At 39.1% G+C, this 24457-nt stretch overlaps 1 protein-coding gene across 4 annotated transcripts in view; it reads left to right on the plus strand.

Moving 5' to 3' along the window:
* Positions 1-24457, plus strand: part of si:dkey-288a3.2 (protein phosphatase 1 regulatory subunit 37) — a 119060-nt gene that overhangs the window by 9729 nt on the left and 84874 nt on the right. For 3 of the 4 annotated variants that reach the window (XM_050061977.1, XM_050061976.1, XM_050061978.1), the window contains exons 4-5: positions 1432-1532; positions 20536-20581. In XM_050061977.1, coding sequence (XP_049917934.1) covers positions 1432-1532; positions 20536-20581 — 147 coding nt within the window. The remainder of the gene's footprint in view (positions 1-1431; positions 1533-20535; positions 20582-24457) is intronic. The other variant, XM_050061979.1, reaches the window with a different exon arrangement.

Genomic DNA, 24457 nt, shown 5'->3' on the forward strand with positions numbered 1-24457 from the left:
AAGTGCTTGAGTTACTTTTCTCAGGGAGTAACGTTGGAAGTACTTTTAAAGTAATTGAGTTACTTTACTCAGGGAGTAACGCAGTAAAGTAACTGGTTACTTTTTAAAAAGTAACGCAGAAACGTACTTTGATTACTTTTAAAGTAACCCTTACCCAACACTGCCCATGGGGTACGTTGTAACATTTCACTTCCACCACTTCTCAGTTTAATTGTAGAACAAAAGGTAAGCAGTTTTAATAACATTAAGCCCAAACTAAAATGTGTTAGGTTGTGCCTCGCTGTCCCCACCCACAAAGCTAATGCTATGTTAGCAAGATTCAAAAATATTGCATACAGTCAACAAACAATTCCAACAATTAATGCAAATTCAACCAATCCCTGTGAATTCTGTGTGTGTGTGTGTGTGTGTGTGTGTGTGTGTGTGTGTGTGTGAATGTTTCCCCCTGACACCGCCAGGCACTGTTACACAGTAATATCAACTGGCCATGTATCATGCCTATGTGAAAGGACAACTTTTTTCATCAGTGTTTGACGCCAGACGTCACGATTTCGGAGTGACACAGGTTGTTAAAATACTCATGAGGGAGCCTCCTCAGTAATACCTGTTCAGAGACATAACAGCAATAAAATTAAATGCCAAGAGGAATGAAAAAATATCCATAATGAATCACCCTCGATAGCACTTTTCCGAAAGCATGACAAAAGCCAGTCATTTTTACACCTCACTGTGTTAATTATCGATCTTTAGGGGTGTTATATTCATTTTTTAACAGGCAGGCTGTTTCCCCCCTACTTCTAGTTTTTATGCTAAGCTAAGATACCTGTAACCAACTCCTACATGGTTCCAGCTCAAGTGAAGACAATTAGACAGATTTTTAATTTTTTTAAATCCTAAATACAGGCCTAAATACAAAAGCAAAGTACGGTGATGTACTGTTCTTTATATCCCCATAGGTATAATTTTAATAATAAGCTCACCTGACCCACAGCTACAGGTCTTTATTTATCTGTGTTTTATCATCCCTAAAACGTAATAAACTAAAAATGTTTGAAACGGAATCCAGTTTTTGAAGGATACACAGGGATCAAAATGTTTAAGTGTTTCCATCACAAAATCCTCTGTAGTCCCTCACATCTGGAATTTCCTATCCCGTAAGGCTGTGGTAGATAACTCAAGATGCCTGATTGGTTGATTTATTGCTCAGACAGACATTCATGTCCTTCTTACTTCTCACTGACTGCTTCGTAGTACACACACACACACACACACACACACACACGCACGCACACACACACGCACACACTGGGAGCACAGCACAGTTTACCGTATGGCATTTCCTAGCCCCTTAAGCACTTTAGAATGGTTGCTGGTGGCTCACTGGGATGCAGAGACATTAAAGCAGTGAATGAGTGTATTCTTCTATTTTAGTTGACAGCTGCCTCACCTTGACAGAGGTAATGGTGGCATACCAGCAGAGCTGCAGCAGACACCAGGTTCAACCCAGAGCGCACATCCTGCAACAGCTCCAGGTACACAGCTTCACATATCACTGCCAGTCTTTGTATCTGTCAATCAAACAGCACGAGGCAGGTCTCTTGGTTGGATTTACTGTTGAAGGTTGAGTTTCTGTGGGTGATGCTGTTTTCAGTGGCTATCACTGCTCATTCTGCAGTGCACTATGTATGTCCCAACACTGAGCCATTACTGCTGTACCATACCATGAGACTTTATGAGTGTTATCATGATGTTGCAACTTACACAACTGATCTCTGATCATCTGAAGGTGTAGGCCTAGAAATTTAGGTCTGCTATTGATGCAACTAATTTTGATAGTCAGTGAGTATATAAGTGAAGTCACCATGTGCATGCATGTGTGTGCGTGTGTTTGCGTGTCCATCCAGTGCTTCCATCCATCCCACCCCAGTTTCTTGTTTATCTAACTCTGGTTTATCTCTGGTTTCAGACTCATGTTAAGGTCTTCAGACTTAAGGTCTTCTTGTTTCTGGCTACAAAAAAAACATGTTTTCTTGTCCAGCTCCCACCAATGCCACATGTCTTTGAAGCATGACTTGAACTAAACATGAAAGTTCATTGTAGCCTTGAAAACTGCAGATGACATTAACATCTCGCAACAAGGTCAGCTCAGTAGCTAGCCTAAAGCCTTTGATAATGTCGTATGATCTTCCTCAGCAGATGGAGTTGCACAGTTATCATGGAGCTGTAGATGTACATTTTTATCTGAAAAAAAATAAGTCTTCCTAAGCTTGAAAAGTTGTCACATACAGCAAACATCTCCTCACAGTCCGCTAGCTACAGTCATTGACTTTCACCTGGGAGGCATGTGGTTGCTTCCTATATGACTGAAAAAACACGGTGTTTGTGGTGTCCCACAATGTCAACATACAAAGCACTCAGGGTAAGTCATACATAGAAGTGGAAAGTTCATGACTAAATGTCGATAGGTGACAAGGACAGAATGTATTGGTTGAACAGGAGCACTGAGTACAACACTGTACTTAAGACTAGTTAAGTGTTGATACAAAGTAGTTTGAAAGATTTGATGAGATACAATTAAACCACAGACAAGGTCAAAAACCAACTGTCGATAGCCGATACTTAAGAACCCCTGATCTAAGATATTTGTTCTCAAAATGCTCTAACATGGTCAATTTAGCTGTTAAGGTTCTAAAAATTTCTCCCCAATTTCTGGACAGTTGGGTCTCTGAAGGTGCCATTTAAATATGGTGCCCCCACTGTTAAATAGGTATAACCAGCCCTGCATTTCCCCGTAAGCCTTTGTTTTCTCATCCTAATACATTTCTCTAACCTCAGGAACTGTTTAAAACCTGTCTGATTGTCTGACCAACTTGTGTTTCCTGCTTTGTTAGACCCACTTACATTCATGTTTCTGCCTTTCAAAACCTCGGCTATTAAATTTGTGAGTAAAATGTCATCATAACTACGTATGAACTGGTTTTGGAAATTATGGGCTGATACCAATACCAATGTTTAAAATAATTTGGCCAATCTTGATGTTCTTATGTTTTCGTTTATTTGTTTTTGTTGTTATTTACTCCCCCTTTTGTGCCAGGGAAACAAAGAAATGTACACTACAAAAAAAAATAACTGAACTGTTTTAAAGTAATAAAGCCCTTCATTACACTACCTTTGAATGAGCACAAATTCAACCATAGAAATGTATGAAACAACCTTTAATGTAACCTTTTACATGAAAAATGTATTTTTAAAAAAATTTGGCCTTTTTATTATATACGTTCATTCAAGTACTTGCCAAAAACTACATTTTACAAGATTACATTGAACACATTATGATAATGATAAGAAGTTTAAGTTTACCTTTGCCTCATACCCATGTTTACTAAATAGGCTTGAACATATCATAATGTAACTCAATAGACTAAGTCCCTAAAACTAGAAATATGTTAGCATTTTAGCACTCCCGGTTCCCTCGTCTTAAAGTCAATGGGGTTTTTTTGGTTAGATGCCTGAAATAACGTCTGTGGTTAACACAAGCTGAAGAGACTTTCAAGTTTTGTTATACCACATACGAATTTTGAAGCTCTTATGTTGCTTAAAAAAGGTCATTGCTAACAAGTGGCTAAATGTGACCACAGAAAGTCATCATGCCAAACATGGCTTGACAGCCTTTTGTTGTTGGTGACCTTAAATCACGCAACCATGGTGTGGTTTGTTAATAGCCCAATGTTGACCTTTTACTTCTGCCGTTTGCATGTAGGCTTCAAAAATTATAACAGTGGTGTTTATGCATGAAAATTATCTTGCTGAACAGAACGTATAAAAAAGTTTACGATACGTAAACAATGCTACTATAATGTAGCATTGTAGGGAAAATAACAGGGTGCATCCTCTGACACAATGATAGGGATTTTACTGCATCCTTTCTTGAGGCCGTCCCGAGGAAGATCTCTGTTCAACCCAAATTGCTTTTTTATTATCCCCCGGAGGACGTGACGCCGGCTGCTACTAGCCATCTTGTCACACAACAGTGATATCACAGATCCCATTGCCAAACAGTCATTATATTCTTCTTGTACCCGCTCATGATTTTAAGTTTTGGCCATTAGTCTTGAGCCCCGCTTTTTAGCCTGTACAAAATCGATGTGACACAACAGAAAAACATCAGCCCCTGCCATCAGTGAATGTCATCTTATTTGCCAACAGGCCGATGTCAGTTAACAGGGAGAATATCTCTGTTCAGCCGATAAATCAGCACATCCCTAATCATAACCACTAGAATCACTGGCTGGATCTGCAAAAAGACAACCATAGTAGTAATACACCATGGTAAGCCCTATTCTCATTTAGTTTCCACCAGTCCAAGTCTATTGAACATGATTTTTGCCATGAACCCAAACCAATACCACTTTGAAAAAAAGTTGTAATCAATAAAAACAGATCAGAGGTCTACACTCCAGCAGAGATGAAACTTAAAAAGTGAAATATTGCCTTAAAAGAAGTGTGTGTAATCCTGTTCTTCTATGCAACATCAGCAACTCTGCTCATAAAAGAACTGTACCATGCAGTGATAGAGCAGCATTCCAGAAAGGATCAATAATAACACTATAACCTGGTGCAACTCAAGCTTCATATGCTGTCAGAGCTTATCCCAGTGCAAAATCAAGCTTTTATTAAAACATAGGCACCCTCATGTAACTGCACAAGCTTTCAGACACACATAAATACTGATACTGAACACATACTGTCCAAATGCACACTGTGACACACACACACACACACACACACACACACACACACACACACATCCTAAAATCCCTAGGATAATTTGAATCATTTGGTTCCATCAGCCTCAATCAGGCGTACTGCTGCAGAGTGCTAATACAATCTCCACTCCAAACAAGAGGCTAAGAGCAGGTTAACTTTAGGGCTCAAGTTAGTGTGAATGCAAATAATTCACAGCTGTAAACAACACATGCAGAATGGTGCACGACACTTTATGTGAGTAATATTGAGGGAGAGGCAGTTTTTGATTTACAAATATTTATTGTATCAGTGATTTACCTGATGATTATGTAGTTTAATTTTTATCACTGATTTGTACGTTTTTCTTTTTGCAGTTGGTTCGTTATTCATTTTAAAATAACTCATTTAAGGTGTGTATTCATGATGTGTATCATCAGATTGCTTGCTTTGACCTTCTTCTAAGCCAGGGCAACACATAGCATCATTATTTCGAAGATTAAAGATGCCCTGTGGAGTTTTCTCATAAATGAGCAAAGTCCCTGTTCATCCTTGAGCTCCAACAAACTTTTTTTTGTTTTTTTTTGTAGTCTTCTTCTTCCCTGCCTGTAGTATAGAGTATAGAAAAACAGTATGTGTATTTCACCCCGTTAACACAGTAAATACTAGGAAGGCACAATATTGGAACTTTTGCTGATATCCGAAATGCCAATATGTAACAACTTACTGAGCCGAAAACCCATACCAATATCGATATATCCACTTTTTTTCCCCACCTAATTTTAGTGATCATCAAGTCTCTTCTGTAGAGGAATTAGCATCATATTATGCATGCATAAGCTTATCGTGATGGCCCACCAGCAGATGGAGACATGAAATAGAATGCTTTGCAGTGTATGTAATATTCATTCATTGTGCAAAATAAGAAAAAGCACGTTGGCCGATTCTGATGACATGCCGATATTATCGGGCATCAACAGTAAATACTGTTGAATTAGTTCAATAAACTCCAATTATTATTTCATAGTATATTCTATATGGGATGGGGGATTAGTGCCAGTAGAAAGACAGGAAATGAGGTTGAGATGCACCAGTAGCACATGTGAAACGTCGTTCTACGACCAAGTGGCAACGTTCAGGGCCAATAATAAAGCCAGTGCAGAGGTGCCACAAACTGCAGTTCCTTGAATGGCCACAAAAACAAAAAAAACGTTTTGGTCTCTATAGGTAATTCCAGCATTCACGACAACAGTTTTTTATATAACTCATCTGTTTACATTTTATTAAGGCTTAAATTTATGCATAATTATGGCAGTGGTCACTTTGAGTGACAGGTGAGTGCAGTCCATTCACAAGTCACTACAAACAGCATTGGTTAGGCAACATAACCATGGTTTAACCCCAGATTATACATATTTCAGTGTGTTTTCAGTTCAGTTCAAGTTAATTGGAATGTTTTGGAAAAATGTTCTTGTTCTTGGTTGTACTGAAAGATATTCCATTATTCATCTAAGTACATTTTGATTTAATGGTTTAAAGCCTGTTTTTTACTACTGAAAATTAGCATTAGCTTTACTATCATCACAGTTAGCCTTAGCTGTGAATGCACCATCCTAATCAAACTAACAGCTAGCGTTAAGGCCCAGATACACCAAACTGACTTCAGAGAACTAGTGGCAACGAAGGCCTCCTGCTGTATTATCTCATGTCGCCTGTGTCTCAGTCAAAAGGTTGCACATGAATACACCTCAAAAACCACATCCATGGCCAACCAGTACATATGTTCCTTGCCCGCATTAGAGGTAATAAGTCTTCTCACAAGCAGCCAGCAGTAGTCCGTAATCGTCATTTAAAAAGGGCAACTGGAAGACCATCTTGATGCCAGTTAGCACATCAACAACACAATCCAATGTTGAAAGAACAGAGCATATTAACTGTGCACCAGTGTACAATAACACAAACCAGCAGAAACGTTTCTGCTAAAAATAAAGACAAATAATCTATAACCTTATGTAACAAGTTTGTTTCAGTCTCTCTCAATATCTCAATATCCCTCTTGACTTCAGCTCTTTGTTTATTTTCCTTACTTCGGTTTCTCTCCCCGTGTGCTGAGCTGAACTGCCAATCAGTGTGATTTCATTCACCAGTGGGCTCTGCCATCGCCAGTTCAACATGCTGAATTGGCAAAAAAAAAAGCAGGGACAGAGGGGCAACAGTATGGGAAACACCACACTCACTAGTACAACAGACGCTCACTAAAATCCAACACTGACCATAGGCCAAACATCGGCTTTGTGTGTTGGGGCCTTCAGGGTTAACTATACCCTTTTGTCCAAATATGGTCACTTTTAGCTCCGAAAACCAACATGGTGATGGCCAAAATGGCAAACTCATGGCTTCAAAACATGAGTCCACAAACCAGTGGGAGAAGTCAGAGTGACAATGTAAATTATTTCATACAGTCTGTGGCTACAATGTGTTGTCTGTTCGTACCTTTAGAGTCAAAAGCCATCTGATCTCTTCGACCCATTCTCTCTCGAAATATAATGACTGAACTGGAATTAAAAGAAAATATATCTATAATTGGAGATGCATTGTTTTTCAGAATTTTTTAATTGGTATTGATGTGAGAAACCCCACAGAGGTCTATAAATTTGCACACCTACATCACAATCACACTTGCATACGCTCTCTAGTGCAAGCATAAAAACAATATCTTTGACTCACACACATCCTCTCCCTCTCCAATAAAATAAAGTCACTTATTCTCTCTTAGCCAAACTTGAAACACAGGCTGCCATTTATAATTCATTTTATGTACATACTTACTTTATTTGGACCAGTCATGTTAAAGCATGCTGCTCTCTACATCCTTTTGCATAAATGTTACTTGAGATCAAGGGGAATTATTTGTGGAAAATTAGAGACTTAGCAGTGCTTACATTAAGCATACAGCCAGCGTATTATCTTGGAGGTGCTAATGAACCCAGATGAATTGGAAACGAATGTAGGTGGTCCTCCTGAAAGAGTAAAATATGTATGGTTAAGCATTAGCTAAGAGGGGCAATATTTAGACCAAAAGGGCTGCATGCAAATGAATCCATAATAAGACGACGCAAAATGAAAAGACGAACGCCTGAAGAGCAAATTTATTAAATGAGGTCTTTTCAGGCGAGGGGCAATTCCCCCGAGGACCAGCGTTGAAGACTATTTAAAGCTGTTTTTATTGCACCCTTGGGCCCCTTTGCACTCCTTTGAAATGTTGTAAGTGGATAAAACAGTATTGCTGTTGGTGACATCTTCATAGGAGTGGTAAACATAATAGGTTGGAGCCAGCAGGGTCTTAGGCCACCATGCTTAAACTCCCTGATTTCACTGTGCAAACTGTGAAGTCTGTGTCTCTCCGCTCTATGTTGCTGTTCAGTTCACTCTGCGATTAGGAAGGTAATTGAGATGATCACGCTCTGTCTCTACATGACTGTTTTGGCACGAGGGAAGCGCTTAACTGCTGTTAGTTAAATTCAAATTAAGAAATAACTGAAATGCATTAGGAGCAAATACAGGTGGTTGGTCTCTAGGTCCAAGTTTCCCCAGGGTGAGAGGAGTTATTCAATTGACCGTTCAGTATTTTGGTGCTTAAGTTAAAAAAAATAAATACTGAAAACAAAAATGTACCAAAGTGCTTATACAGATGAATCAATGTGAAACTAGATATTACTGCAATGACTACCCTTCCTACTATCCAAAATGCACAACATTCTGTACAGATTCAATACATAAAAGTTTTTGTTATGCATATACACAAACATAGACACAATACATACATAACCACATATATACATAATATATTCATAAATACATACATACACTTATGCAGATCCACACATACATACAAGCATATATTGTGTTTGTATGCTAACATACATATGTACAGACACATTGACACAAATGCAAATTGACACAGTGGCTGTCAAAGTCATATTTATGATATATATTGGGGGGACCCATCCCCCGACCTTCATGCTAAAAACGTCACCCCCAATATATCGAAAAAAGGCGGGGAGGGGGATGGGGACACAGAGATCTTTGACTTTTGGTTAAATTCTGATTCTGCACTATCTTACAATCTTATTTTTTATGAGGCAATGGTTTTGTAATCTAGGTTTGTATACCATCTTTAAGGAGTAATTCTCATTGATACAGAATAAATATTTCACCTCACTAATCCAGAGATGTCCATCCAAAATATTATTGGTGTGATATGACCATAACAGTCTTTTTTAAAGAGAAATCTATTTGCAGATAAATCCTTTTATTATATCATGACAAAAATCTTTTTATGATATTTTTTTTGTTACCCAGACATGTTACCTGTCATATCAGAGTGTACCCTCCACTTTCACAAATGCAAATGCAAAAAAGGGAGAGGCATGCCAAATATTTTTTAAAACAACATGCATGTTTTCTTTAAAAAAAAAAAAATTACACCATATCATCATTTATCATAACCGGAAACTGTGAAAACAGAAATTATCAATGGATCTTCAAATTCTAGGTCCTAGGTCACATCATGTGCGACAAACGCTTAAGTCAGAAAAAATATATAACCAAATCTAAACTTGGTTCTAAACTATTTGCACAAACTAACCAACAAGGTTGAAAAAGCAAGGTCTTTTCAGCTACAGGATTTCATCTTCAACTTTTAACTTTCAAACATCAAAGGGTAAGATTTAAAAATCTAATAACTAATTTGGGAAGGTCATGCATTTTCCCCCAGTCACTCAGGGGGGGTTAAGGAAAAATATTTGTAGCTTCAGGGAGGAACAATAACAAAAAACAAACAAACAAACCAAAAAAAACAAAACAAAAACCACACAAAGTCAAACCCAGCAACCCCCCTCTTCTGATAAATAAAGAGCAGTCCCTTACTAATGGATTCATTTTAGCTTGCAGAAGAGAAAAAACTGTCGTTTTTAGGTTTTAAGTGAAGTGTTTTCCAGCATTCCAAACACAAAAGGATTGTAAATCAAACAAGCTCCGACTATGAGTTTGTATTCTTTCCATGATGTTTGGAGAATAAGCTCAGAATTAGTTGCATGTTGGCAAATCTTCTAATGAATAGCTTAGTGGTGTTTCCCTTGCAGATTATTCAGTTGAGTGGACTGAAGAGAAATCAATTACCACAACTTAACTTTCATTATTTATCCCACAGCTAAGGAAAAAATCAGCCTTACATGACAACGTGCCTCTATTAAATTCATAGGGTCAGATTCAATTCCCAGAAATGTTATTTTCCTGGGATAAATCCCTCGGAAGGTGGGGGGGGGGGGGGGTCCCTCCAGAAATGAAAAGACAAGAGAAAATCTGTTTTTACAGACCACCGCTGCTTTCTCAGCTCTTTTGATTAGCATTAATGTTGCACTGCGGAAGTCTGCTGGCACAACTGTTATAGCTCCTTCCACACACACACACACACACACACCAGTACAGAAAGCTATATCTCTCCCTGGCTGCGTAATTCTGAAGGGAACATTTTTTTCTTTTAAATTAAATGCATGCTGATTGTTATTGCGCCCCCCTCCCCGTGTGGAATAGTCGGCAGCGAGGTAAATGTCACTAAATAAGTGCCACACTTTTTCCTCTGTGGTTGTTAGCAGGTTTTGCATGTAAAATAAAAGCAGAGCGAGGAGAAGGAGGAGGTGGAGGGAGTGTTCCTGCATGCATCCGAATGCGAGCGCTTATCAGGGAACAGCAGGGGGACCGGACATATGTCGCTCCTCTCATTACAGGCCGAGACAGCGATAACGGGGCGGTTAGTGGCGCATTTGAAATGGCATACAGCAGCAGCCGTGGCGATCACACGGAAAAAAGAGAGGCGGGGAGTATGGGTCGGGATGAGGATCACCACGGGACCCGCTGCTAACACACTCCAGTCTGTCATTCAGACGGCCTCCACAAACTCACACACACAATGTCAGCCACACCATGCTTTATTTAAAACACACTGACTCCACAGCCTTTCCATTGTAGTTTTACACAGTTTTGCTTTAATGACATTTGGGAAACAGCATGCATAACTGAAAAAGGATAAAACCTCGTCTATGTGTAAAAGAGTCTATTTTACATGCTCTGCCTCTAATTGAATTCGGAGCGGTTGCAGTTAAACTGAATGGCATGTGTGATGCACTATTGGTGGTGCACTATTAGGCTGAATTGAATTTGCATGGTCGGGTGGTTGCACAAGTAATATGAGTGCCTTTGTTAGTAGGATAATATTACAGGCCTGTACTCACTGAGGGTTCACACAGGGGAGACGCGCTGTCATCTAAATGACCAAATGTTTACAGAAATCCCTCATCACTCAAGTTAATGCATACAGAATCTTTACAAGCTCATGTATATGTAAACAATATGTTTATCATCTGATCTTTGCTCACATGTTCAGTAGTTGTATTGCTGTAGACATAGTTCCAACTCTGGCATTTTGAGCCAGTCCTATAAATCTTATTTTATCTGACATATTCAATTAGTTTAGTACTACCAAGATGATTTGCTTTGACCTTAGAAAACCTAATTAAGTTGAACCAACTTAATTTTTATCCAACTGGTGTGGTGATGTTTAGTAATCAAAATATTTTATTTGAGATATTTCAACTTATTTTAATTCCTACTCAAAAGTGTCAAAAAACAGTTTTGATTTTGATCAAATTCTTAAAATTAGTTATCAGCTGACTAAAATGCGTTAATGTAACAGACATCATTTTTTTATACTGAAAAACATCTTGTTTGAGGCATCATCCTCTTAACCCATGAATCATTTTTCAGGGTGAACTCTAAAAAAGAATCCATTGGTTCAACTTGAAAAAAATGAAGGTAACAATTGTCATGGATCTTATTAAGTATTTCCAACTTTGGCATTATTGAGCCAGTCCTATGAGTCTTAATCTGACAAACCCAATTAGTTTAGTACAATGCTTTGCTTTTACCTTAAAAACTTAATTAAGTTTAACTAACTTAATATTTATATTTATATTTATGTCGTGTTGATATTTAGTGGTTAAAATATTTTATTTAGGATATTCCAACTTATTTATTTTAATACCATTGCATCTCACCTGTAAAGGGGCTAAAATTACCATGATCATCTAGGTGTTGTGTTTCCATCAATGCAGATCGGAGACAGAGCCGATAAATATCATTCATAGTCATTTGACCCGGGTGTGAATGCCAATCATAACCTTTCCCATTACATTAAAAAGCCAGATGTTAGCGGGTGTTAGCTGGGTTTTTTGTACAGTGGGAAAGGGGCTTAAGTGACCCTGGTCACATGATGACATCTTTAGTCTTTCGAGGGTTAGCAATAAGAAAACTGTAAAGTATCTTCAGATGAGTCCTTTAAATGCAGGAGGAACTTAAACGCACTGAATGTCTAGGAGAATGCTTATTAAAAGGTATCTTACCAAATGAGCAGTATGTGAGGATCAAAATATTGAATATTTCATGCATCTGTCCATCATGGAAAAACAGACTTGATGAGGCAGAGAGGGATATGGCAGTGTGTAAATGAAGGATGTAATGTGAAGATATAGGAGCACAGAGACTGGGTGCATTCCTCCCTGCCCATTTTCAGCAACATAACAACTGTTAAGGCATTCAGTGTGGAATACCAAAATACAAAAGCTTGCATGTTAAGGAAGCAAAAACAATAACATTCAAAATAATGTCTGGGAGGAAGTGTATCCTCTGGTACCACTCCAAAAATCGAATTAGTGGGGAAGGTGTCAATTTGACTCCAAAAAACACTGAAAATATATCAAATATGAAAGTCCAATAATTATAAAGATTTGGACAAGTCCAAAAAGTCAATGAGGGATCCTGTCTCCGTCCTGCATCATTTGCATGAGGGATCTGTCCCTGGGTTAATCTTGGCTAACTTTTCTTTGGGTAGACGGAGGTGGTGGAAGACCTTGAATTGTAGGAGCCTATGTTTAGCACAAATAGAGAAAGAATGTATACAGTATTTCACAATGTAACCCCCCCCCCCAATATTGCTAAAGCATCAGAATTCCCCCAAAAAGTACAGAAGTGTTGACCTCAGTGTGCCCTGCAGACATACATGTCTACATATCGTCACCTTAGAATTATAAGGTTCTAGCTGACATTTTTGTTATTCATATGTTCTTAATCTGTGAAAACCCATTAACATAGTGTGAGGTGTTTTGTTTTATTTTTTAGTTATATGCATTTTGGGACTTAAGATTTGGAAAACAAAAAGGGTCATATCATTTATGCTATTTGGAATGCAAAACTTCAAAGCTCAATATCTCATATGTGCAACTACCAGGGCTGTGCCCTATGCATAGTCAGACTCTGTGCCCCCCCCTGCCCTTCCTCTCTTGAGCCTTGTCTCTCTACAACACATTCTCACTACGTCCTCATCACAGATCGATGTTTGGTCATGGACTTTCCACATTGAGATATGACGTGCAAGGTACCCTGGGTGTGTTGGTTGTTGATGTTCTGGGACGCCGTGTCAACTTCAGCCTGTTACATGCATTGTCTGTTTTTAAAATACACTTCCTTTTTAACAGGAAATGTACCGTTTGCATACAGTCTCTTTCAAAATAAACTCACTACGTCAGTATAGCAACACGGAATTATGTTGTTGTTTTTCCTTCAACAACAAATGCATGTGGTTACATTTAGCCAACACACGCACATGGTTGGGTTTAGGAAAAGAGAACAGGGTTTGGCTTTACAATCTCATGGAAAGTGAACACTGGCCTCCTGGGTGAAAGTCAGTGGTTGTTGGACCCACCCACCACCTCTCCCAACCGCCCTGCTTGGTCTTCCACCGCCTTAACTTTAGTTGTTGTCCCACTGAGCTGATGCCACCGGGCACTGTCATATAATAATGGTGATGCATCATACCGATGTGAAAAGATGGCTTTTTCATCAGTGTCTGATGCCAGAAGTCACTGACCAAGCAACACACTCTCACTCCAACCTCATCACATATTGACATTTGGTCATGGACTTTCCACATCCACATGCGACGTGCAAGGTACCCTGGGTGCGTTGGTTGTTGACATTCTGGGACACCGTTTCAACCTCTACCTGCTACATGCATTGTCTTCTTTCAAGATACACTTCCATTTTCACAGGAAATGCAATGTTTACCTACTGTCTCTTTCAAAATAAACTCACTACATCAGTACAACACCGCAAATTGACATTTTTTTCCTTCAACAACAAACATACATTGCTGGGTTTAGGCAACAAAAACATGTGGTTAGGATTAGGCATCAAAAGCACATGGTTAGGTTTAGGCACCAAAAGCATCTGGTTGGGAAAAAGTACGAGGTTTGGCTTTTGAATCGTATGGGACGCGAACACCACTCTCTCAGGTGAAATTTTGTTGGACCCATCCACCACCCCTCCCAGCTGACTCACTCGGACTTTCGGCGCCTTAACTTTTGTTTTGTCCTTGTCATGTTCCCCTGACACCGCTGGGCGGCAGCTGGCTGTGTATCATGCCGACGTTAAAGGACACCTTTTTCAATTGGTTCCTGACGCGGCAAGTCACTGCCCAATCGCTGTATTTCAACGACAGAGTGAGACCGGGCACGACCAAGCGCCAGTTTTTGACAACTTCGGAGTGAGACCGGATTCCTCTCTCATGTACCTTTTAATTTTATTTTATTTTATTTTTTTTTACAAAGTAAGTTTTCTTTCTTTCTTTCTTACTTTTCCAACATTATATGTTGGTCCTCTAGCAGCATAAGCATTCGCTATCTCGGCTCCAGCTGTGATTATAGATGAATCCAAGTGACAAGATGAGAGGGACCTCAGAGAGCTTCCACAGTATTTTGGGACTGACAAACTTCAGTCTTTCGACCTATTTATTAGGCCAATTTTAATTAAGTCATGGCACTAAATACTTAGAAGGCTTTTCCTCTGATTCAGTCTTAACATTTATTTTATGTTAAAGACCAAAATAAAGATTTAAACCCATCAAATCAAACGTTTGCACCAATGAACAGACCGTGGTGAACATGCATCACAGTGTTTTAACAGAAGATTTCCCACACACAGAAATGTTACAAAAAGGACATTTATTGTGGTGGCTAGTTTGTTGTTGTGTTTACTCCTTAATTTTGATGATGATGTTTTAAAAAATACTGTCATAAATAATTCTCATAAGCAGCTGTGTTAAATTCACAGCTGATATAGATGGCCTGTGTTTTCCTCTCTCCTTCCTCCAACATTAATGCTGATAGAATCATACAGCGAGAAACTCGCAGAAATGAAAAATTCAGCAGAGAGTTAAACATACAACACACAGATCAGCCTGCTGAAGCTGTACGCTGTGACGTTCACACACTCCGAAACACACACACACACACACCCTTCCAACCAAGCACTCGCCACTCAGCCTTGAATGTGTACATTATTTGTGACATCAACCATTTAAGGGGACAGTATATTTTACACAAAGTGGCATTAATTAAGTCGCTAAAGGCACACTATCATATATTTCAAAAGCAAGCGCGCAGGAACAAAGACAGTGACAGTGGGAAATACTGTGAAAGTCAATTAGAATTGTATGTACATTTTCAGATCTCTCTTTTTTAAATGATAAATGAAGTTACTAATTTTGTCTGTGCTCTTTCTAGACACTGCAGCTTTAATTGCTAATTGTTAACAGCGAACGAATACATTTGCATATTAATTAGCTCCCAATTTACATTTTTAATTTGCTGCCTTCAAAGGGTGTGAGATAAAAGGTCGTGTTATTTTAAATAATTTATCCTTTATTGCAGAAAAGATGCTGAAAGGAAAATGTGGGGGTGATTTTTAACCCCTCAGAGCTGTGGAAAGGCACGTTAAAAATACATACAATATATATATTTATTTATATTTTTTGTCAGTTAATTAAATGGAGAAAAATGGTGCACTCAAACAGTTTTTAATACAAAGCCACCTGGAGAGGCAGAGCAGCTCTGGACGGTTGAGTGAAGAATACTGAATGCACCAGAGATGACTTCTGTGGAAGTCAAGTTTGGAAACCAGATTCCCCCTCTCTCTGTCTTTGCCCGCTGTGTGTGTGTGTGTGTGTGTGTGCGTGTGTGTGTGTGTGAGAGAGAGAGAAAGAGAGAGAGGGAACACTTTTCTTTTTATCACTCCATTTTGTCCTCTCTCCCTCCTGACACATCAATTGATTTGGCAGCCGGCGCCTTCGGTTTCCGTCTTTCACCATGAGGCAGCGGCGAGCGGAGAGGGAACGAACAAGTTCAGAAATTCATTAAGATGAAAAACAGCCGCCACTGTATTTCTTGTGAGGAGGAGGAAGTGCTGTGTGTGTGTTTCTCTTCCTTATTCTTTCTCCACATGTGTGTGCATGTGTGTGTGTGTGTGTGCGTGTGCGTGTGTGTGTGTGTGTGTGTGCGCATTTGGGAGTGTGATATGGGTAGCAAGCCAGTTGCTTGTACGTTCTTGCTGAGCATTGTTCATTGGCTCTGTGCCACAAAGTGGTTTCACAAGCAGTCACCAGCCGGACGCCAGCACACAGTGACACTTTTTTTTTTTTTTTTTTGTGCTGTTGCGACAGACCAAACAAAAATTCCGAGGTGACAGCAATTCATACAAAGTCAGTAAAAGAGATGAACGGAGCAAGCTGGACATGACCACCCAAAAAAAAGCCTTTACTCCAGCTGGAAACTGTAAAACTTTTGTTATCCTCATGCTCCAAGGCCAACCAGCTTGAAGCAGTTCTGAAAGCTCAACCCACCCTTGTTTTACGGAATCCAAATCCTTGGTTATGTGCTCCCAGAAACACTCACCATTGACAAGTTTGTGAAAGCAAAATTTGTTGACTCCACAGCCAAACTGCTAAAGTGTTATAATTCTACCCAATTAAATGGACCTCTGATGCATATTTCATTCCCACATATAGTAGTATTTTAATCAGCCATTTGTAAAAGCACATTGTGAGATCTGATGACAAGTTTATGATAAATCAAATAAGAAGCTGGAGTAGGTGTAATGTTGGGTAGGCAGCAAAGCCGTGTGTGCAGGGGTGTGGCACCAACTTCTGGTCTCTATGGGCCCCCTGCCCTTCCTCTCTTGATCCAGGTTTCTTTCACGAACCTTTTGAATTTATCATTATTATTTTTTTTGCTCAGTTTGCTTGTTTCCTTTTGTTCTTTTTTTTGGAACCCTGATTTCCCTTTCTTGTTACTCACTCTGCTCTAAAGGCGAATCGCAGTGCAGGGGTGGACTAAACCATTTTGTGCCTTTAAGGAATGAGAGGGGCCTCAGAGAGCTTATACTATTTCTCTTATACGTTCAGTCTTTTAACTGCTTTATTCAGACAGTTTTGATGGAAATTAGAATTTGCAAACAAAACCAAGCTTTTCATTCCAGGCTTTTGGACGGCCCCCCTCCAATTGGGGCGCTGGGTAATCAGTTCAACTTTTCCCCCCTGACTATGACATGTGCCACAGAGCCAGAAAAGGCTAACATCAGTTTGACTGTTTAACAGCTGTTAATTGGGATCATGTCTGTGTGAACCTGTTAAGAAGCATATCTGATCATTTACAGACATGTTATTTTCAGACTGGATGTATTCCTAAACAGACTTTTCAGAGCAGAGTGCAGTCACAGGGGCTTTCTTGTAGGACAATAGGTGCGCCCAATGACAGATAAACTGGGGTGTAATCTGGTGACCCTGGTCGATGTTCAGCTGTAACACTCCAAGGCTCTAATGGACACAAGTATATTTCATGGTCTAAAGGGATGAAAGGAACCTGAAGTCAATGACAGTGAGAGAGAACGGATCCAGCAATCAGGTTAGAGAGGCAGACCTGTAGTTTGGAGAGCTGTAAAGCCAACACAGAATATACTAGAATATTTTAGAATTTTTGCCATGTAAGTGCAGGGTGGAGGTACAGAACAGGAGAATAGGAAAGAATAAAATCTAACTTCATAAATACACTGTGTTTCTTATGCAAAGGCAGAGAGCAGAAAAAACATCTCCATATCTCTGTTTCATAACCAAAATGGCAGCTTCCTAAGTTTTTTACATAGAATGGAAAAGACTGAGGTTCTAAAAATATATTTTAAAAAGTACTTGACTATTAAATAAAGAAACAAGTGGCCAAATACAAAGTATTCTAATGCATATGTTGCTTGTGTTCAGTGATAATCGTGTAGGTAAAATGTATGTTTTTTCCCTATGTGGCACATTTTTTGGATGAATATACGATCTTCCAAATAAAAGGATGAATATATTAATATCTGACTGATATTTTCCACATCCTTAGTAAAACTGCACAGCCTTTTATACATTCTGATATTCTGGAACAGCTATATTGTGCATATTGTTTTTTTTATTTCCTCTTAATTAATATGCTTATTGTATGCTTTATCTATGTCCTTGTAAGAGCAGACCTACTTGGTAATAAATCTGATTCTGAAATATGAAGAAAAAAACAGAATTAGGCAGGAGACAGGCTGGATAAAAATGTGTGACAAAGATGTCAAATAAATCCACAGAATATTGCAATTTGTTTTATTTTTTGGATCAAATTCATTAAAAAAACAAAAACAAACAAACAAAAACAATCAATGAGGTGAAATTTTAGCTACACCCCCCTTGTCTGAGCTCACAGTGATGGAAACTTGCTCTATTTATATAAAAGCACTGCATGTTAAAGCACACACACACACACACACACATTCTCACCCTGTATAATTGTGTATATGTGCATGTAGACTCATTTGTGTGTTGATGTGTGTGTGTCTCTCAGTTAAGATGATTATGGGGGGAAATTCAACCACCTCTACCAATTACACACCAGCATCTTGTATACATAAACAGTGCAATTTATGTCCCATTGATCTGTCTAATTCTTTCAACAGGAACACATTATGGCCGCCGTCTTTTTGTCTCTTGCCTTGCTCTCCTCTCTGTGGCATGAGAGCCGAGCGGGGAAAGCCTTCCAAGTCCTTTTGTACTCCCCGTGTCCCTTTGAACAATGAATCATATTTAGCAAGGAGAGAGGAAACAAGGCGCCGCTCGCAAATAAGATGGCAGCAATTCAGTGAGCGAGCCAAGATAAGTCGGTGTAGGGGAGGCAGTCAGAAAGCCAGGGCTGGGCTGACATGATGGTTGTGACAGGGCTGACACAAGACTTTTTGGGGTACCTAAGCAGAGCTGGGCACCCCACACCCTGTTTACTTTTTGTTGAAAAACAAACCCAATGAAAACAAACAGCAAATTACTGAAAGCTGGTAGCCCTTGAAATTGTGGTGTACTAAGCTCCCAAGAACCTGGGATTTCTCTTTGTAACTTCAGATGTTCATGTTTAAACAAGCAACAATGAAAGGTCAGGAGTTTAACAATCCAAAAGGCTGCTTCATTCTGACTGTGGGTGTGGTTTGATCAGATTTGAACTGTCATCACATTTTGATTGAAATGTTGCTAAATCCTGATTACTGCACAGAAATATATGACACCTTTTTTTTTACCAACTGCCAACTTCAAACCAGAGAGGAAAGCAAGAACAAAAAAACAAACACAGAAATCTCTCATATGAATTCTTCTCTTACTTTGTGTTCTTATAAGACCTCTTCACTCAAAGTAAGAAACTGATTAAGAAAATTGTTTTTCATGCCCTTTAAAGCAAAATCAATATATTATTTTCTTTTGTGTAAATGTGTAAAACAACAAGCTTCTACAATTAAAAGCATTTCAATAAGACCTCAGCAATATATTAAGTACAATTCTCTTCCTGTGAAAACCACACATGAACACATGAAGCACAGAGACTTCATGCTTTTAATTTGCTCACTTTTGGGGCCCCCTGGTGGTTGTGGGTGGCCTCTAATCGATGCTTCCACTGAAGGATATTTGAAATTAATATTCAGTTTTTTACATTTGACAGTTGTCATGCTAACATCTAAATATGTTGCAGAACTGGGTTTTTACTGGACAGTTCTTTGACACAACATTCCATCATCAGGCAACAGTCCTGAATTGAATTCACCCTGGTGAAATCTTGTCAGGGCAGCAGCTGTTGATCTCAACCTGCCCTATTCAGTAATAAGGCAAATATCAAATACAGTGCTACCCTTGAATATCCACATTAATAACGTTCTGGTCGCTGTCAGAGAGGAACCTCCATCAGGTCGGAGGTTAAGCATGCTTATGTAAAAAGGCCAAAATCAGCTCCACATTTAGCCCAACCCTACTCACAATGAATAATGATCCCATGTCACACAATCTCATTTTACCATCTATAAAAGGAATCTTAAAAACAATCCCTGTCCCCTTTCCCTGTTTTGCTTGTCAGTAGAAAAAAAAAAATCTGTGTTTTCCACCATCCGCACAAATCTGCCACCTCCGGTGATTGATGCAGTCAAATTAGATGTATGTGGAACACTGGCTCTGGCAAATGAACACATCAACTGATGACCAGCTGTTTCTAATTATTATACACTGGTTAATTAGGACGCCGTGTCACCATCAACGGCGGCGGTAAACTGTGTGAAATTCATAATTCATGCTCTGGCGTCCAATAAGCCTCCCTGATCAAACCGCTACAGTGTGGCATGGATGGAGAGGCCGTGCGGAAAGAGACTGGGGAGGGAGGATGGTGCACGGCTGGTGCCAAATATCTGTGTTTGTGTGTGTGTGTGTGTGTGTGTGTGTGTGTGTGTGTGCGTGCGTGTGTTCACGCCTTTCCCTCACACCTCCTGCTTCTACCCCTCTTTCTGTCTCTCTCTCAGCAGGGTGTGTGTGTAGGTGGCAGTGTGAAATGTCTGGATCTCAAAGGTAAGCTGAACACCTCACTCTGTCATTATTAAATATGATTGAGGACTTTATGTGACATTCATGATAAACTGAATGATTTTGTTATGTTTTGCATTTTCTGTCTGAGTGTAATTATAGAAAATAATTAATTAATTAATAAATACAATAAATAGAGAAATATATTTTTTATTTCAGAAAGACAGAAATAATAATTTATGACAAAACTAACAGTACGCGAGAATTTTTTGATATAGAAATGTATATTTTTAATATATTTCGGACACATACACACACAATGTCCAAAGATTTAGTCTTAAAGACCAAGCAAAGCATGTGAGTTTATTAAAATGACTGAGTGCATATGCATTGTTTTCTGCAGTTATTATTTACATGTGTTTCTCAAAAACCCTGAGCAGTAATTCTACTGAAAATCTGCCATACGAACCTGAGTGGAGAAAACTGCTGGGCTGTCTTACAAAATGACACCAGCACTGGACCCTCTGGGCCAGGATAATTTTACTGTTCATGATGTAGTTTTAAATATTCAAGAATTTTCTAGAAACTTTTATGAGTGTGAATATATGACAATATGTGAGACAACACAGGATAAGGCAGATATAGTAAGAAAATGACACCAACAAAATGATTCAAACTATTTGATTTTCTAACCCAAACTGTAAACCCAGTGCTTTTTCTGGCCTTAATGATATATTAATTTCAACCCAAGCACTAACTGAAGACTGAATCACTGCCTTATCTTGAATTAAATTAACTAACTTAATCAGTTCCCAGTTTAAACCCTAACCCTAAATCCAAATCCTGATCCTAAACTAAATTTTCATTTAACATTTAACCTTATAAATTTAACCCTAAACCCAGTACTTAAGAGAAATTTGCCTTGCATGAAACTAAACCTAATCTGAGTTCAAATCCATCCATCCATCCATTTTCGTAACTGCTTATCCTCTTGAGGGTCGCAGGGGGGACACTGGGCGAGAGGCAGGGTTCACCCTGGACAGGTCGCCAGACTATCGCAGGGCTGACACATAGAGACAGACAACCATTCACACTCACATTCACACCTACGGACAATTTAGAGTTAGCAAATAACCTGTCCCCAGCCTGCATGTCTTTGGACTGTGGGAGGAAGCCGGAGTGCTAACCACCACACCACCGTGCTGCCCCTTAGTTCAAATACTAATTCTAATTTCAAACAGCCTGTTGTAATTAATCAAATACTGGCGACAGATACTGATACAAAAAAGGCACCTTTCACAGCGATGTGATACGCTGTCGGGCGGTATCAGTTTATAACACTGCCCTGAACAATGTGATGTAAGGAGCTGGAAAGGCCCTATCTTGGACTGTCACCCAGGAGCATGATCCTTGTGTCCTGTGTAGAGCCAAACCATGATGGGTTTTTTTTTTTCAAACATAACCATGTGCAGTTGTTGCACAAGGAAATTAACTTAAATACGAGGTGTTTTACCTACACTGTAAGTGTTTATTGAAAAAGACTGTATGCATCTAACAAACAGAAACTGTACATTTCCTGTGGAATAGGTGTAAACTGATTCCAGAATGTCAACAACAGACACACAGGATACCTAGCACGTCATATGTAGACATCAAAAATCCACTGAATAAGTGGTAATATGTGATGAGCTGGGAGTGAGAACATGTTGACCCCGCCTCTTGCCAAATGTCAGCTGGGACTTGCTCAGCCTCCCGCGACCCTACAAAGGGTGACTGAGGGTAACTAATGGATGGATTCATTTAATGGTAGAATCACTCTTTAAAGTTGTGTTGCAGCCATTTAACAAATTAAATGGCATTTAACAAACTAAATGGCTGCTATACTATCATCTAGAGCTACTCTGAAAAGGTCATTGTAGTTTATTTTGAAAAGACACAATGCATGTAACGGGCGTAAATTGACACGGCATCCCGGTACATCAGCAACAGACGCAGGAGGCTGCACTGGCCAAATGCTGATTATTGACGAGTTGGGATAAGAACGCGTTGCTTTGAACTGAATTTGATTTCAGCCTTAACATCAAAGTAAATCTAATCCCAGTCAAAATTTTACCCTAAACCCAAATCCTTATCTAAATTTGATTGCAGCTCTTATATTTAATCAGACCTACCCAGTTCAAATCACAACCCTAATCTTAATCCAAAACTAAATTTCATTAGTACATCAAACTAAATCTGATATTAGTTCAAATGTGTGAACCAAACTAAACTTGATTCTAGTTCTAATATGAAACTAAACCTTGTTACACGACACTGAACCTAATCTGAGCTCAAATCCTAAATCCAGACTCAGACTCAGTGACTCCAAAGTCAGCTCCTGTACAGGTGACCAGTGGACAGAGTGTCCTCACTTTGAAGGTCTTAGAACTCTGCCTGTTCTCAGAAGTATAGAAGTGCAGCAGCAGACACATCTGCATACAGCACCAGTGTAAAGTTGTGTGCAATGCCATGATGGGCGTCACTGTCGTCACGCACTGATGACATCTGACTGCGGGTGTCGCTGCCTTATTATCTTCCCGACGCAGGGCGGATTAGAAAAATGGGATTTCAGATGGCTCTCCCTTCCACTCCACACGCCCTCTGCCATCGCTGAGCTAAGTGATTATTGTTAAAACACAGGGAAAAAAAATCATTTTGGAAATAATTATGATAGTAATTATCATTTCCCCCTTCTTGGCCGGGGAGATAAGAATTAACCCAGGAGAGAGAGAGAGAGAAAGAGAGAGAGAGAGATTGAGTCTTTAAAGTCACATGGATTTGTTTGATCAGTCACCGTTTAATTTGGAGTGTGTCTCCTGATGAGGATTGGGAAGCAGGAGTAATCAGATTACTGATTCTTAACTGTAATTCCTCTAATGTGTTAACAAACACACATCAAGTATAAGATCACTTTAAAAAGATATAGGGCATGAGGAGTGGCACATTGCTGTAATCAGATTACAAAATGGTAACAGTGATCCCTGATAATCACTTATAAAAACACTGAAAAACAATAGGATTAGCAGTTGGATAACAAAAATAAAATAATGTTAAAGATAACCAAAAATATGAAACATGAAAGACAATAAGGAGAAACAAAAAAATCTTTAAACAGGAAGAGGTTAATTTCATATTTGTACATGGTGACAGTGGAGCAACAGTAACTCTAACTACTCTATCTGCTCACATTGTAGCGATGGTGAGTAACATAACTTTATTTATCCCATAGGAAATATTTGTGCCCAAGATACTCTCCATACATACTGTAATACAATAAATAATACAAATAAAGTACACAGACTAGGGCTGTAACGGCACACAAAATCCAAGCTTTGGTACTTTGCTGAGTTTCGTTTCAGTACATTTTAGGTACAGCAAGAAAAATCAGGAACTCATATTTTTACTGTAACCATTACAGTGGTGAATATTTGTGCTTGCTATCACAACAATTTTGGCTGTATGAGTTTTCTAGGAGCTAACCTGACTGCCAAAGTTTAGCTATCAGACAGCTATTCTGCTGCCAAGGCTTTCTGGGTGGGATTAATGCTTTAGAATTTATGTGAGTACATTAGCTGTGTCCGAAATCATTCATTCATTCATTCACCAGTCCCTACTCACTGTCTAGTGAGTTCAGTGTAGAGGACTATATAGTCAGCTCATCTGCAACATGAAAAAACACTTTCAGACACTACTCAGACATCATTGCTGTCGCACAATTAAAACATATCACACCTGGTTAACCATCCATAACAAATACTGACATGTACATTTGTGATAAAAACATGAAATTATCCCAAGTGTATTTCCCCAAATTAATAAATAACATTACAAAGTACTTTGTGGCCGTTTGTATTGTGTTGAGATGCACTGCTCTGCTCCCAT

The sequence above is a fragment of the Epinephelus moara genome, chromosome 14 (genome assembly GCF_006386435.1).
Source record: "Epinephelus moara isolate mb chromosome 14, YSFRI_EMoa_1.0, whole genome shotgun sequence".
Classification (NCBI taxonomy): Eukaryota; Metazoa; Chordata; class Actinopteri; order Perciformes; family Serranidae; genus Epinephelus; species Epinephelus moara.